Below are 16,146 nucleotides of genomic sequence, written 5' to 3' on the forward strand. Positions count from 1 at the left end.
GTCCAATCCCCTTCAAGGGCTGGAGCGATAGCACAGCGGGTAGGGCGTTTGCCTTGCACCCGGCCGACCCGGGTTCGATTCCCAGGATCCCATATGGTCCCCTGAGCACTGCCAGGAGTAATTCCTGAGTGCAGAGCCAGGAGTAATCGCCAGGTGTGACCCAAAAAGCAAAAAAAAAAAACAAAAAATCAATCCCCTTCAAGGCTATATGTTGCAGTTAGGATGACTTCCTTAAGTCATACATGATGGTTTCTGCATTTCAGGCATACGTGACTAAGGGGTGGAATGGGGCTCAAGGCCGGACACAGGATGACATGATGCAGGCACCATGTTTTGCTATCTCTCTCCAGTTACTTCTCCTTGTGAAGTTTCACTTCAGGGCTGTTATACAAAGTCTGGTTTTTCCTGCTCCAGTGCCCGTCACTCTGTTCCACAGAAAACTTATTTATGTAAATGAGAACAGGCATATATTTTATTAAATTATTTGTTTATTTACATAGGTTAAAATCAGATGCAATCAATTATCACAAATTAACTTTTATTGATTTATTTTCTGATAATTCTGTTTGCCATTCCTTTAAGATTTGTTGGAGCAAACAATATGAAATAAATTTGTATATGCCTGCCTTAGGATCAGGCTGGGAGTGGGAGAGAACCTGGAGATGTGATGAAGGGAAAGACACACTGCTGTTGTGACTGGTGTTACAACACTCTATGCCTGAAATAAGTCTAACGTAGACAACTTGTAAATCATGGAGCATTAATAAAGATATATTCTTTAAAAAGAAAAAGGCATGACCAATGCAAAAACTGAACATAAATAACCTCTGCCTGCAAGGAGTTTATGTTTCAGTGCTATGGAATCCAATGAATATAGTATGAATCAACTGAAAATTTAAAACCAAAAGAAAAAAAATAAAAGGAACAGGCGAACTTAATTTTAAAGAATTATTTTATTCAACACAAAAATAAAGAATATATATAATTTCACTGTGGAAATGATCATTACTTTTATGTTTTTAGTAAGCTCTTGAAATGCAGTGCTTTGTTTCAAAATGTAAGCAATATACAGAGAACAACTAATTTTGCATTATTTTCCCTGACAAAAATCTTTCAACTGTCTTGTTATATTACAGCAAAGAAACAATATAAACAAATTACATATTAATAACTTTAACTTTTTTCTGTCAGAAATACAGTGTTGTTACAAAATGGAAACAATAAGAGCAAACTATTGACTATTTTACTATTCCTTATTTTTACATTCTTTAGTCTCAGGCTTTAAAATACCATTTGATATCATTTTAAAGTACAAGCAATACAAAATTATTTGCTTGCCAAATCTTTGGAATGCCTGTGTCATCATTTCAACGTAAAACAACAGAAACATGTCCTTATTTTTGACACTCTTCTTTCTAAGTCTTCAAAGTGCAGCCTTCTTCATTTAAAATAGTAAGCACCGTACCTGAACCATTATTTACAAGGCCTTTGAAATTCAGCACTAGCTTCAACAGATAAATTATATGTTAACAACTTAATATTCTTTCTCTTTACTGTCGTTGACATGCTGTATGTTATCATTTCAACATGTCACCTGTATGAGCAAATTGGTGTTCTTCATCATTTGCTTCTTAGCAAATTTTGGATAAACATTGCTCACTTAGCATTTAGATTGCATCACTTTTTAGCATAGTAAAATGTGTACCTTACTACCTACAGCTAGTGTGTACATCACTGAACAGTGCAACTCTACTGAAAAAATACAGGAAAGAAAGACATCTGGCATGCTACATAACATGAAGAAATTGAACATGGTACACTAAGAGAGCAGCAGTAGAGTAAATCTACTGAGACAGGTAAGATAAAACCAATCTGAGAAGGTAACATTTAAGCCATGAGGTAAGGGCTGAGCAGCTATCCAAGAGCTAAGCAGGCTAGCTTGGATTAAGCGGTGTATTTTATGTGTTTGTTTTTTGAGTTTTTCCCCCCACATCCGGTGGTGCTCAGGGCTTACTTCTAACTGTACATTTAGAGATTTCTCCTGTGGGGCTCAGGGAATGATATAGGGCTCCAGGGATTGTACTGGGTTCATTTACAAGTAAGACAAGTGCCCTTCCCACTGTACTATTGCTCCAGCCCTGGGCAGAGCATGTTTCTTACACAGTAAAAATTTACTTACATGTCTCTACAAACTTTGGTTCAGGAAAACTAATGAGTGCTTTATGATGTTGACCCTGACTTAAAGATACACAGTGAGGTAGCAACAAAAGTTCAAAGGCAACTATAATGGGAGAACTGATTCACACAATTTGTGTGGGGAGGATAAGTGTAAAGGATTTGGGGGTACTTAGGGTAGGGAAGTGGATACACTGATGATGGGTATGTATTGGAATTATTATTAATAGCACTGTAAACCACAGGTTCTCAAAAAAGTAAAAAAATAGTAAAAAAAAAACATGCTGACCTTGGAGCTGCAATTTGTGTTAGCTAAACCACATACAAGTCTGAGCCACTGGTGGTACAGGCCAGCAATAACCTGTTAATGGACACATATCAGCGTTGAAGCAATTATCTTTGTTATTAAAATCATTCAGGAAAAGTGGTCCAGTACATGTCCTCCCGCTTTGCTACCTGTAGCATCAACTTCAGTTGGGTCTGCACTGCAGCAAGTTTTTGCTGGTTCAAAATGCCATTAAAATTCCATTGTTCATAGCAATCGACAGGGATAGGATAAATCACACACTTCAGTTCTACTAAGGCTGCTAAATGCGGCAGAAGGTTCATGAGTGCAGTCATTGTAATGGGATTGCAAGCAAAACTAAAGATATGGAGGTGTGAACACTGGCTCAGAGCTGGGGTTATAGCAGATAGCAAAGAATCAGTGATTTGGCAGTTGTTTAACTCCAGGTACTGCAGGGTGCCTGAAACCCTCTCCAGCAAAGTCTGTAAGGGCTCATAAACTTCCCAAAATATCTGGTTGTTACTTAGATTCAGTAGCTTTAAGTGCATGGCCTGAGAGCTCCGTGATAGGACAGTGATATCTCTTTTAGAAAGGTAACAGAAAGACAGACTCAGTGTATCCAACTGAGGTCGCAGGACTCTGTAGAGACAGAAAAAAATGATTATTTGAGGATAATGAAATATTGGACCAGATCAATGAACATTGAGTTACAGCTACCGAAGTCACTACGGTAATTTGTACATAACTGCAATAGCAATTTTATCAGAAAGGGGACCGGCTGCGGTCTTTACAGAGTTTGTAAACCTTTGTACGTTACTTTATCACCCTTAGACTCAAGATATTAACCTTTAAGACATATACAACAGAACTTATTATATTGGGTTATAGGGAAGATAGAGTGGTAAAAACCAGTATAAACAGCATAACAATGGTGAATGTTGTTCACGTATTTGCTGAAGATGGGTCTAAGAAAGCTAAGTGAGGATTCCTTTTCATTAGACCCCAGATGACAAGGTCTATGTTCAAGGTCTAAACCTTAAGAAAACTACAGAAGCAAAATGATCTGTGTTAACTATTGTGACCAATTAATGAAGATGTTTCAGAGCTACTCCATAACATATTTATCTTTTAAAAGGGTTGTAAAATCCAATATTACTAGGGATTTTTTTATATCAATTTATCAGTAAATCAGTAAACTTATTACATACAGTGTCTGCACATGGTTGGCTGGCTAACTGAGGAAATGAATGAACACAATTCCCTATTCTAAGCTGCTTACTCCCCTTCAAACTCCCAGCAATATAAGGCTGAGAGAGAAAGAAAAATAGAATCTAAGGAGTATTTACACATAGGCTATTTCCTTCCCCCATCCCATCACCTGAGCAGTTTGTGCAGTTGATCTTTGAGGCAGAAGAAAGACAAGTTGAGCTCATCGAGGTTGTTCATCTTCCCAAGCCAGGTAAGAAAAATTTTGAAGTGTCTCCCCTTACAACATTTAAAGGGAACATCATTCAGGCTAAGGCTGTTCAGGTGGATCAACTGAGGCAAAAGGGTGGTCACTTTCTTCAGGTGCCCCTGATTGACTTCCAGGTGATCAATACATGACAGATCCAGAATCTGCAGGCTATTTGTGTGTGCAGACAGGTTATCAATTTGCAAATTTCGGCAGCATAGGTGCAAAGACCCAAAGCTCTGCTCAATCTTAATCTTAAGGAAAGAAAGAAATTGCTTTGTTCTCAATGTAGAATTGAAAGAAATGTCCACTAGCAATTCAATGGGTTCCCTGGCTAGCAGAGGCTCAGATTCTGAATTAACCACTTCAAGGCACCTAACATTATTCTGTGCTTCCGTTACTTTAAGGTTGGAGTGCTGAGAATAAGCACAAGACTGAAAACAAAATGGGTATTTGGTCCTGTATGTGCATACTATCCCACAGTCGCAGTCTTGCCTTAAATCCAAAATTCTCAGTTTGGAGGCCCTGTAAAGTAAAAGAGAGACCATGTAAGTTTTATCATAACCCAGAAAGACCAATGATGTTAAGCAAGGATAGAACTTTACAAGCTGGTTTTCACTCCATATATCATTTACATACAAACTTTTTCTACATAAATTTACCATCCTTTCTCTAGAATTTCTTCACTCTGGTCCTCCCCAGTCTCAATGCCCATACCATACTATTATGTAATAACATTTAAAAAGTAAATGCATCCACAGTGTCCTTAATCAGTTCTATCTATATTAGCTCTGTAGGTCTTTTAAGTACTTAAGATGACCGCAAGTGTTGGACCAACAGACTGTTTAGATCCTAAACAGGCATCATGAGTTAATTTGGGGCGGCCATTGGTATTCCTGCCCCAGGATACAGCATACCCTCCTGCTTCCTCACTATGCCACTGTTGGATTAATCTTACCATGACAAAGAGTTCTGGGCATGGAAGAACTGCAGACCATCCACCATGGCTTCCAATATTTCATAGGGTGGTTCTTGTATATTCAGTGTTCCGATGTGCAGACAGTGATAGGGCCAGACTTTCACCATTGCCTCTAGCACCTCCGTCTGTCTGCCCCGGAAAGCAGTAGTAAACAATGGCACAAAGAGGTCTCTTGGGATTTCATCCAGGGCTCTGATTGCTGCAGGCTCATTACTCAGCAGAGTCTTTATAGCAAGTTCAAGCAGTGTGTTTACAGATTTTTGGTCCATCTTCGTAAACTTACTTCAGGAAGAGGAATATTAAAAAATCCTAGAAAGACACATACAGATTCATGTTTTATTCCAAGATTAGAAACTAAATATCCATTGAAATTGTATTGGTGCATCAGTTACCACAGGAAACCTCTACTAGAGGCATAGAATTAAAAGACATATATTTAGGTATTTAAATACATAATACTTTCACACATACGTGTAAATATACAGTGAGAAAAGGTATAGTTATATTCTATACAAGACAAAATGCCATTAGAAATCAGATGTAAGTGAACAGAAGACCATGTTGACCACCTAACTGCCTTTCCCCCAACATTTCTGCTGAAAAATATACAGTAAGGAAACTGAAAATCTACACAAAGTCACACTCTCACCATTATCTTAAGCAGTGCCAATACCTCAAAATAATTTTTATTTCAAACTGAACAACCATGAAATCTCAGCACACAATGTTTATCACAATTTCATCACTAAGGTTTTGTGTCAACAAAAAGAGATCAAAGAAATATAAAAGAGATATGGGAGGAAGACAGATATGGGCTTATAGTTAACATAAAACTACAGCTAGGATGACTAAATACAGACTAAGTCTTAAAATACTACACAGAAACCCTGAAAAATGAGCACTAGGATTTCAGGAAATAATGAGCATTTATAGAGGGATGATGTTGATTTATGATGTAATATTTAAAATACATATATTCTGAAAGAACATGTAAGGAATGTGGGACAAGCACTTGGACACACAGTTAATTATGGGAAAGAACAGAAGGCAAAAATTTTATGATCCTGTAATGAAGGCATCACAGTAGATAAGTGAGGAGTAGGAAGGGGGCCACATCCCTACATGCCACCCGCACAGCAGAGTCTGGAAAGCTACCCGAGGCATATTAAATATGCCAAAAACAGTAACAAAAATGGGCCTCATTGCCCATTCTTCCAGGGCCATCTAGAAGAGCCCCCAATACGGCAGTGTTGAGAAAGATGAGAAAAAAGAAACTGCTAAAATCTCAGGGCCAAACTAGGCTGCCAAAACGAAGGACTAAAACGACTGTCTGCACTTTTAACGCATCTATACTGGCATCAAAAGCACCCATCAAGGACCTAATGGTGAAGCGCAGAAGATCAAGTACGATGTCATTGGATTGAACGAGACAAGAAGACATTGATCATATCATGCCGTTTTCAACACTGGAGAAGAACTGTTCCTTGGAAGATGTGACAACAGAGGCATCGGTGGTGTCGATATCCTCGTCAACATGAACTTGGCCATGAGCATTCATTCGTTTGAATGTTTAACAACACAAATCGGACGCTTACATTTGAATAGATGTGGCTCATTGCTGACAGTTTCTATCTTCATCATCTATGCAACAACACACAACTACAATGAAGAAGAAATTGAGAAGTTCTACATGGAACTGGAGAAGTTCTATAAAGAAGACCACACCTTCTACAAGATCATTGTCAGTGATTTTAATGCCAAGATAGGACCGAGTAGGTCACCCGAAGAACTCCACATTGGGAACCATGGCCTAGAACGGAACAAAAAGGGTGAGAGACTGAGTTCATCATGTTGACCAAGACCTTCCATGGTAACTCACAATTCCAGAAGGCCGAATTTAAACGTTGCACATGGGAATCTCCCGGTGGACAGTTCCACAACAAAACTGACTACATCATATTCAATCGAAGATTTTGCCTGACCGATGTCATTGTTGTCCCAAAATTCCAAACGGGATTAGATCACCATCCACTTCGCACAAAATTCTACTTCATGGAGCAGGGAGAAAGGGCTGCAAAGTTTAAGAAGAGAACTCCCAGAATGACCACCAACTGGGAGCTCTTTGGCACTATTGCAGCAATATGGGGAGATGTCATCATTGACAACATTGATGAAGAATACGATAGACTGGTTCAGCATCTCCACGATAGTGTGAGGAACTCCTAGAGAAAGCCACAAGAAGATACCTGTCTTCGGAAACTTTCAAGCACATTCGCCAACATGGTTTAGCATGAGCCTCAGGCAATCACAAGCTAACATCCAAGCTCGCAAAGCTGTGCAGAGAAGCAAGGATTCCACACAAAATCATTGAAAATTAAAACAAGGATACAAAATTTCACTGTGCTACGCAATTGTGAAGCAGAGGACACTGTTAGAACTGTTAGATAACACTGGGCTGTCCTTGCTCTTCACACAGGGAGCTTATTTAATCTCTCCCACAACAGTGCAACTGAGTCACACACAATCCCATCAATCACAAATAATCCTATATTGCTTTTCTCTTTCCTTTATGTCATGTCCATGGTTTAGTTAGCAATGTACTTTTTGTATAGACACAGGAAGACAGTTGATACTATGTTATGTAACATGGGACTTAATTGATCTCAAAATAGTATTTACTCTTGGGCATCCATATTTCCTTGATGTAAGCCTCAGTTGCCCTTAGTTCCTAGTACTCTAAGAGCAAGATCTGGACAAGGGACTGGATAGACCCAGGGCAAACTGTGAACTACCCTGGCATCAAAATGGCCAGGTCAAGAGCCATAATACTTAACTATAAGTTAAGAGCATGGTCATGGACAAACTGTCATGACCCAAAATGAAGTAACTGAATAAGGACCCTGCTGGGGTTAGATAAGTCTAAACTGGCCTGAGGACTACAGTCTGGAATGTATAGCAAGATGTCCCCAGAAAGGGCCAACCTTTAAGGTTAATATATCTCATACTGTGCTCATACAAAATGACATTGCCATAATTATTATAAGAAGTAAATTTACTATGATTATTTAAATGGATTACTAGCTAAGGAGAAAGCAATACACCCTCAACGGAATCCCACCTTTGGGCATATCTCCTGGTAATCTAGAGTAATATACTCAGATGATATTTTGTCCTTGAGTTAATCTCCTGAAGGTGTGGCTTTACATCTCTTTGTTATGATAATGTTCAAACCCACCTTTGTATGTCCACCATTCATGATTTCTATATACCTATGCTGTAACAGGTAAGAGGAGACTAGATGTTAGGGAGGAGATGTTGAAGATGCTGAAGATGAGATGTTGAAGACACTGGGGGATGAGAAAGTTGGGACAAGACTTTAGGGACTAGATGCTAAAGACGAGATGCTGGGACTAGATGTTGAAGGTGAGAAGATTGACAACTAGACCCCCCAAAAAAACTCAAATCGCACAGCCAATTGTGTGACCAACAACATTTATACGCCACTCAAGTTCGGGAGCTATGCACATCTGCAATGAGAGCAAAGGTCTCAGTATCTTCCAAACATCTGCCCACTCCCAGCAGAAACCCAAGGAATACCATCTGGACACAAACAGTACTGATCAGTCCTAAAACTTGCCAATGGTGAGTGTAAAATCTAAGACAATGGGAGAATGAAAGAACAGAGATGCCAACAGAAGACAGCAAAAATCCAGAGCTATCACTAGAGATACCTGACCTCTGTAATTTGCCTTAAGAAGACTTTAGGGGGGCTGGAGAGATAGTACAGTGGGTAGGGCGTTTGCCTTGCATGCGGCTGACCCAGGTTCAATTCCCAGCATCCCATATGGTCCCCTGAGACCCGCAAGGAGTAATTCCTGAGTGCAGAGCCAGGTGTGACCCAAAAAGCAAAAAGCAAAAAAAGAGAAGACTTTAGGACAATAATCTTATCAATGCTCAATGATATGAAAATGACACTCAAGAAAAGCATCAATAACACGGAAATAAGCTTGATGAACAAAATGAAAGAAATAATCCAAATAGAAGTATTGGGACTTTAAAGCAGTATTGTGAAGCAAAAAAAATTGTATACTCGAGGATACAATAAACAAGTCATGCAAAAAAGCAAAGGAAATAGAAAAGAGAATGAAAAAGATGAAGAGAATATAAAGAAAATTGTTGCCAATGTCAAGAAGAATAACTTAAATATAACAGAAATCCCAGGAAGGAAACAAAGAGGGAGAAGAAGAAAGATGCATTGAGCAAATAATTGGGAAGAATTTTCCCATTCTGAAAAAATGAGATGGGAACATAGATACAAATGGCCCAAAAAGCACCAGCTAGAGTAATTCTAAACAATCCTACAATATATTTTATAATCAAAATGGCAAGAGCCAAAGTTAGAGACAGACTCCTTATAAATGCAAGGCAGAAGCAAAACTTACATATAAGGAAAAAGCATACAATTCACAGGAGAAACTCTGCAAGCAAGAAAATTATATAAAACAATCTATAAAGTATTGAAATAAAAGAACTTCCAACCAAGAATTATCTACCCAGGAAGACTGTCACTGGAAGTGGAAGAAAGAATAAAAATATTTTCAAACAAACAGCAGCTGAAGACAAATATGGAATCCAATCTGCCCCTGGCAAGTACAATGAAAGACCACATATAAAAAAATTATCACATAGAAAGACTACATATAAAAAAGAATTATCACATAGTTCAGCAACCAAACTCCACATAAAGTCATGGTAATGAATCTTTTTACATCAATAATTTATTTCCTCCCCATTTTTACTCTTTTGGGTCACACCCGGTGGTGCTCAAAGGTTACTCCTGGCTCTGTACTCATGGATTAATCCTGGCAGTGCACAAAGGACCATTTGGGGTCAGCCACTTGCAAGGCAAGTGCCCTACCCTCTGTACTATAACACTGGCCCCATAGATCAAATATTACTCTAAATTTTAATGGTCGTTTCCAATGTTCTCCCTTCCGAAATCCGACATGCCATTTTGTCAGTAAAGACATGTACAGCACCTGGTCCAGGAAAGGTCAGACCAGAACACCTGAAGAATCTGCCACCAGTACTCATCAATACACTGGCTCACCTCTTCACACACTACCTGTCCGTATGTAAGGTTCCGTCCCAATGGAAAACCAGCAGGACAGTTCTGTTGTATAAAAAGGGAGACATTCACGACATCGGCACCTATCACCCAATCTGCCTGTTGTCCGTCATCTACAAGTATTCACTTGAGTCATCCTGAATAGAATAGGCAGAACACTAGACGAAGGACAACCATGTGAGCAAGCTGGGTTCCGAAGGGGATTCAGCACAATAGACCATATCCACACAGTGACCAAGCTCATTGAAGTTTCACGAGAGTTCAAAATGCTGCTTTGTCTAACATTCATCGATTTAAAGAAGGCCTTTGATTCTGTTGAGACTGAACAGCCGACTAAACATCGAAGCCCTACCCAAACAGGGCATTCAAACTCAGAATATCAAGATCCTCCGCGAGCTGTATTATGGATTCACCACCAGGATCTCACCATTCTACAAGGAAATGATCAGTGACGTAAAGAGAGGGGTTCGGCTGGGTGATACTATTTCACCAAAACTCTTCAGTGCCACCCTCGAGAATGTCATGCGACGACTGGAATGGGAAGGAATGGTAGTGAAGATAGACGGTCGGCAGCTACACCACCTCCGCTTCGCTGATGACACCAAACATTAGCCAAGTGGCACAAATGCTGTCAGACTTCAACCGTGAGTGTGGAAAGGTTGAACTGCAGCTGAATCTCAGCAAAAAGATGTTCATGAAAAACGAACTAGTCCCTGAAGTTCCACTTGTTCTCAATGGAACGAACATCTCCGAATGCAGGAGCTATGTGTAACTGGGTCGAGAACTCAACATGAGGAACCACTTGGCACCAGAACTGCACAGGAGGAAAAGAGCAGCATGGAATGCCTTCAAGAGAGTCGAAGAAGTGGTTAAGACGACAAAGAACCTCTGGCTCTTTTCGACTCCACCATTCTTCCTGCACTAACATATGCCTCAGAGATCTTGGCCTTAGGAAAAAAGGATGAAAACACTATTCGGGTATCCCAAAGAGGAATCAAAAGAGCTATGCTTGGACTACCATGTTTCATTCAAATGAGAGAAGGAATCCAGAGCTCTGACCTCTGACAATGATCAAGAATCAGGGACACTGTCTCATTTGCCAAGTCATCAAAAATCAGATGGGCCAGACATGTAATGCAATTCAGAGACGAACGCTGGGCTAGAGCTGTTGCTGACTGGATTCCACAGGACGTCAACAGACCAAGTGGGCGCCCACCTATGAGATGGTCAGACTTCTTTGTCAAAACCCTGAATGAACGGTATGAGGCTCTTCGTGTTCCTGGTGCGAGCAGATATCATTGGGCTACACTAGCATGCAACAGGGACGCATGGAGATGTTATTGGCGCCCGCTCGAGCAAATTGAAGATCAACAGGATGACAAATTATGCAAGTGGAGTGATAATGGTCTTAACTCCCTGATAAAACAACACAGAATAGTAGAATGTAAGCATCTCTGGTTGCTTACAGGAAACACATGATAAACTTCCGTAATAACACAGGCTCACAGTAAACCATTGAAAAATAATTACAATGCTAAGGGTGGACAGTAAAAAGCAGGACAGCCATACTGATTTCAGACAAAATAGCATTCAAGTAAGATAACAAAGTATGGGAAATTCACCACATACTATTAAGGGGTCAACAGATTTCAAGGACTTAATTCTCAACATGTAAGCAGCAATTGAAGGGAGAGCAAAGTAACTGCTGAGACCTGAAGAAATACATTGCTGTTGTTACAAAGAGCCCTAAATGATGAACTGGAATAACTGGGTCTCATAGACAAATTTAGGGTACTCCATGCCCCCAAAACTGAATACATATTCTTCTCCACTGCGCACTGGGCACTCTATACGATAGATCACTTGTTGGGATACAATTAGAACATCCACAATATCAAAAAATAGTAAGGAACAGAAAATACCTCAAAGAAGACATATAGATGGACAATAGGTATATAAAATATGCTCTGAAACACGTATCAGCAGGATAATGCAAATAAAACTAATGCAATGTCACTTAACACCAGTGATACTAGCATACATAAAAAGAACATAAAGAAGCATTGTTGGTATGGATGTGTGGAAAAAACTCATTCACTACTGGTGGGAATGTCAAGTGGTTCACTCTTTCTGAAAAACAGTATGGACCCTTCCAAAATATCCTATGAATTAAGCTTCCATATTATCCATCAATTCCAATTCTGGAAATCCACCCCAAGAGTCAAAAAATGTTCAAAAAATACATTTCTACTCCTATGTTAATCGCAACATTAATCACAATAGTCCAAATCTGGAAGCAATCCAAATATCCAAGAACAAATGATTGTATAAAGAAACTATGATACATACACACAGTTGGAATACTACTTAGCTATAAGTTTGATGCTACCTGGATAGATTTGGAGAGTAACATACTGTATGAAGATAGTCAGAAGAAGAAGAACAGGTACAGAATGATCTCCCTCACATTTGGGACATAAAGAAACAAAGAACATAACAAACTCACAGAGGCAACAGAAACAATGGTTGAAGGAAGCAAACACTCTGACTCTTGGTGCTGGTGCTGTAATGTTTTATGTATGAACTATTTCCATTAACAGTATGGTAAGCCACGTGGCTAAAATTAACTTAAAATTTTCTTAAAAGATAGGAGAAACTCCAGGACCTCGAAGCTAAACAAACTGATGCAAATAAAAACTGTATCAAAGAGGAAATCAAAGAATATAAAAGGTTTCTTGAAACTAATAAGAATGAAGAAATAAAGCACAGCACCCAAAAGGAGAGAGAGAACAAAAGGGAATGCCCTGGCACAGAGGTGGGCTGGGGGGGATGGGGTGGAAGGGTGGGAGGGATACTGGGAACATTGATGGAGGAGAATGGGCACTGGTGGAGGGATGTAAACAAAATGCAAACATGAAAGTTTATAAGTTTGTAACTGTACCTCAAGTTGATTCACTAATAAAAATTTTTTAAAAAATAAATAATCTATAAATCATGGGGTATAGCAAAAGCTAAGGGGTAAGCTAAGACATAAGGTAAGACATACAGTCCTACCTTAGAAAGGAAGAAAAATCTCAAATCAGCAACTTAAACACATCTTAAACACTTGAAGAAGGAATACCACATGAATTCTAAAGCTAATAGGAGGGAACTAACTGAAACTATGTAGAAATCAATGATGGAGAATCAAAAAGCACTAGAAAAAGCCAATGAGCACAGACCACCCCAGCGCCAGTTTACACTAATTTTCTCCTAAAGAAATATTTATAATCATTATTTTAGCAATTTATTGAGAACAAGCAATATAAAATAAATGATTGTGGGCAAACTATGGGAACAGTCTTGGGAGGTGGATGGGAAAACTGAAGACAATGGTGGAAGGAAAGTGATAATGGTAGTGGGGTTGGTGTTGGAAAATTGAATGCCTAAAACAAATCATCATAAACAACTTTACAAACCACAGTGTTAATATAAAGTATATATAAACTTTATATAAAGGTATATGTATACTTTATATATATAAAGTATGTATTTATATATAAAATTTTACAAGTAAATTTTACATATTTATAAAATATAATTTTATACAAATAAATGTATATAATACATATTTATGTATATTTTGCATAGTAGGCCTGATCTATTTCACATAAACTCCAAAACATATTAGCACAACACTTCTTTTAAAGTTTTACTAATGACAGGTAAGGCATGATTATTACCATAATGAAACCCAAATATAAAATAAAATGTAATGCAATATACTTTAGATTCCAGAGCTCAAAACTTATATAAACTGGGGCTGGAGAGATAGCACAGCGGGTAGGGTGTTTGCCTTGCACGCGGCCGACCCGGGTTCAAATCCCAGCATCCCATGTGGTCCCCTGAGCACGGCCAGGGGTAATTCCTGAGTGCAGAGCCAGGAGTAACCCCTGTGCATCGCCAGGTGTGACCCAAAAAGCAAAAAAAAAAAAAAAAAAAAAAAACTTATATAAACTAAGAATAAGCATATTATTATATTGTATTAAAGGGTTTTATTTTCCTTATTTACATAGGTTAAAATAATATATCCATCACAAATTGACTCTTACTGGTTTATTTTCCGATCATTCTATTTGTCATTTCTTAAAGTTTTGTTGGAATAAGTAATATAAAGTAAATTTGTTATGTGACTAAGGGGGCAGGTTGGGGATGAGAGGGAAGATGGGGCTATTGGTGGAGGGAAGGTCACTCTGGTGGTATTGGTACACTAATGCCTGAATGACTATATAATGAACAACTTTGTAAATCACGTTGTTTTAAATAAAATAAATATTTTTAAAAGAGCCACTGAAAGCAAGGAAAATGAAACAATAATTTAAAATCTCCCAAGAACAAAAGCCCTGATTTTGACAAGTTCTACCAAACCTTTAAAGAAGACTTATTACCTTTGCTCCTTAAGCTCTTCCAAAATATTGAAAACATGAGAATCCTTCCTATAATCTTCTTTGAAGTCAACATTATATTAATATTCATAGCAGATAGAAATGCTACTAAAAGGGAAATTTTCAGAACAATTTCCCTGATAACATCAACAAAAAATATTCTCAACAAAATCTTAGTAAACAGAATGTTGTAGTATATTAAAAAGATTATAACACCATGATCAAGTGGGATTTTCCCCTGGGATGTAAGGATGGTTGACATAAGCAAATCAATGGATGTAAAACACGAGGTCAATAAAAAGAAAGATAAAAAACATATGATCATACCATGTGATTCAGAGAAAGCATTTGATAAGATCCAACATCCATTTATGATAGAAAACCCGCAACAAAATAGGGGCGTAAGAAACTTTTCTCAAAGTTTTAATGGCCATCTATAACAATCCCTCAAAGAGGGATTAATGGTGAATAGTGAAGAAAGCATTTTCTGAGATCAGGCACAAGGCAAGGATGTCCTCTCTATCTCCACTTTTATTAAATGTAATCTTAGAAGTCCAAGCAATGGCAATGAGGATAGAAAAATAAATCAGGAGCTAGAGTGATAGTATAGTGGGTAGGGCATTTGCTTTGTATATGGCCAACCTGGGTTTGGTCCTCAGCATCCCATATGGTCCCCTGGGGACCACCAGGAGTGGTTCCTGAGTGCAAAGCCAGGAGTAACCCCTGAGTATCTTCAGGTGTCCCCAACCCCGCCCAAGAGAAAATAAAAAAAGAGATCCAAATTGGCAAATAGAAGCAAAGTCGTCACTAGTCACAGCCAGTTGTATAAAATTGGTTTGTCCTTGATCCTCCTGCAGGGAGCATCGGTTTACTGAGTTATTTCCACCACAGTGCTCCTGAGGCACACCCAATTTCATCAGGCACTCCTAATCCTATATTGTCTTTTTTGTTCCTCTGTCCTTTGCTGGTTTAGCAATGTCCTTTTTATATAGACACAAGAAGACAGTTGATGCTATGCTTATGTAACATGGGAGTTAATTGATTCTGAATAATATTTACTTCCAGACATCCATCATATTTACCTGACTTAAGCCTCAGTCGCCCTTACTTTCTAACACTCCCAAAAGAAGGGTCCCATTGTAGAACTTGGATGGACCCAGGGCAAGCTGTAAACTACCCTGTCATCGAAAAGGGACAAGCTAAGATCCATAAGAAGTATAGAATGGAATGGAACAAACTTCGTCATGACCCAAAAAGAAGAAACTAAATGAGGACCTTGCTGGAGTTAGGAAGAATTAACCTGCCCTGAGGACTATAGTCTGGTATGTATAGCGATATGTCCCCAGGAAGAGCCACTCTTTAAGCATAATATATCTGTTACTGTGCTCATACAAAATGACTAGAAATATTAGTATTCAATATGATTGTTTAAGTGGATTACTAGCTAAGGAAAGGAGAAAGCAATGTGCCTTTAGGTAGAATCCCGCCCTTGAGCGAATTTCCTAGTAATATAGAGTGCTGAAGCCCCAGATGATATTTTGTCCCTAAATTAATCTCGTAGAAGAACTTCCCCTGAAGGAGGGACTTTGCATCTGTTCATTGTTAGGATAATATTCAACCCCACCTATGTGTACCCCCACCCTTCACAATTTCTATATAACTATGTTGTAAGAGAGAAGTAAAAGAGAAAGAAAAATAAAT

The 16,146-nt window shown here is 38.7% G+C and overlaps 1 protein-coding gene across 1 annotated transcript in view; it reads right to left on the reverse strand.

Moving 5' to 3' along the window:
* Positions 1 to 941: 941 nt before the first annotated feature.
* LOC101554850 (melanoma antigen preferentially expressed in tumors-like) overlaps positions 942 to 16,146 on the reverse strand; it is a 46,906-nt gene continuing 31,701 nt past the window's right edge. Inside the window, exons 3-5 of the mRNA XM_004611697.2 lie at positions 4,873 to 5,202; positions 3,840 to 4,439; positions 942 to 3,100 (exon numbers count right to left, since the gene is read on the reverse strand). Of these exons, the coding sequence (XP_004611754.1) occupies positions 2,587 to 3,100; positions 3,840 to 4,439; positions 4,873 to 5,162 (1,404 nt within the window). The 5' untranslated portion in view covers positions 5,163 to 5,202 and the 3' untranslated portion in view covers positions 942 to 2,586. The remainder of the gene's footprint in view (positions 3,101 to 3,839; positions 4,440 to 4,872; positions 5,203 to 16,146) is intronic.

The sequence above is a fragment of the Sorex araneus genome, chromosome X, assembly GCF_027595985.1.
Source record: "Sorex araneus isolate mSorAra2 chromosome X, mSorAra2.pri, whole genome shotgun sequence".
Lineage (NCBI taxonomy): Eukaryota > Metazoa > Chordata > Mammalia > Eulipotyphla > Soricidae > Sorex > Sorex araneus.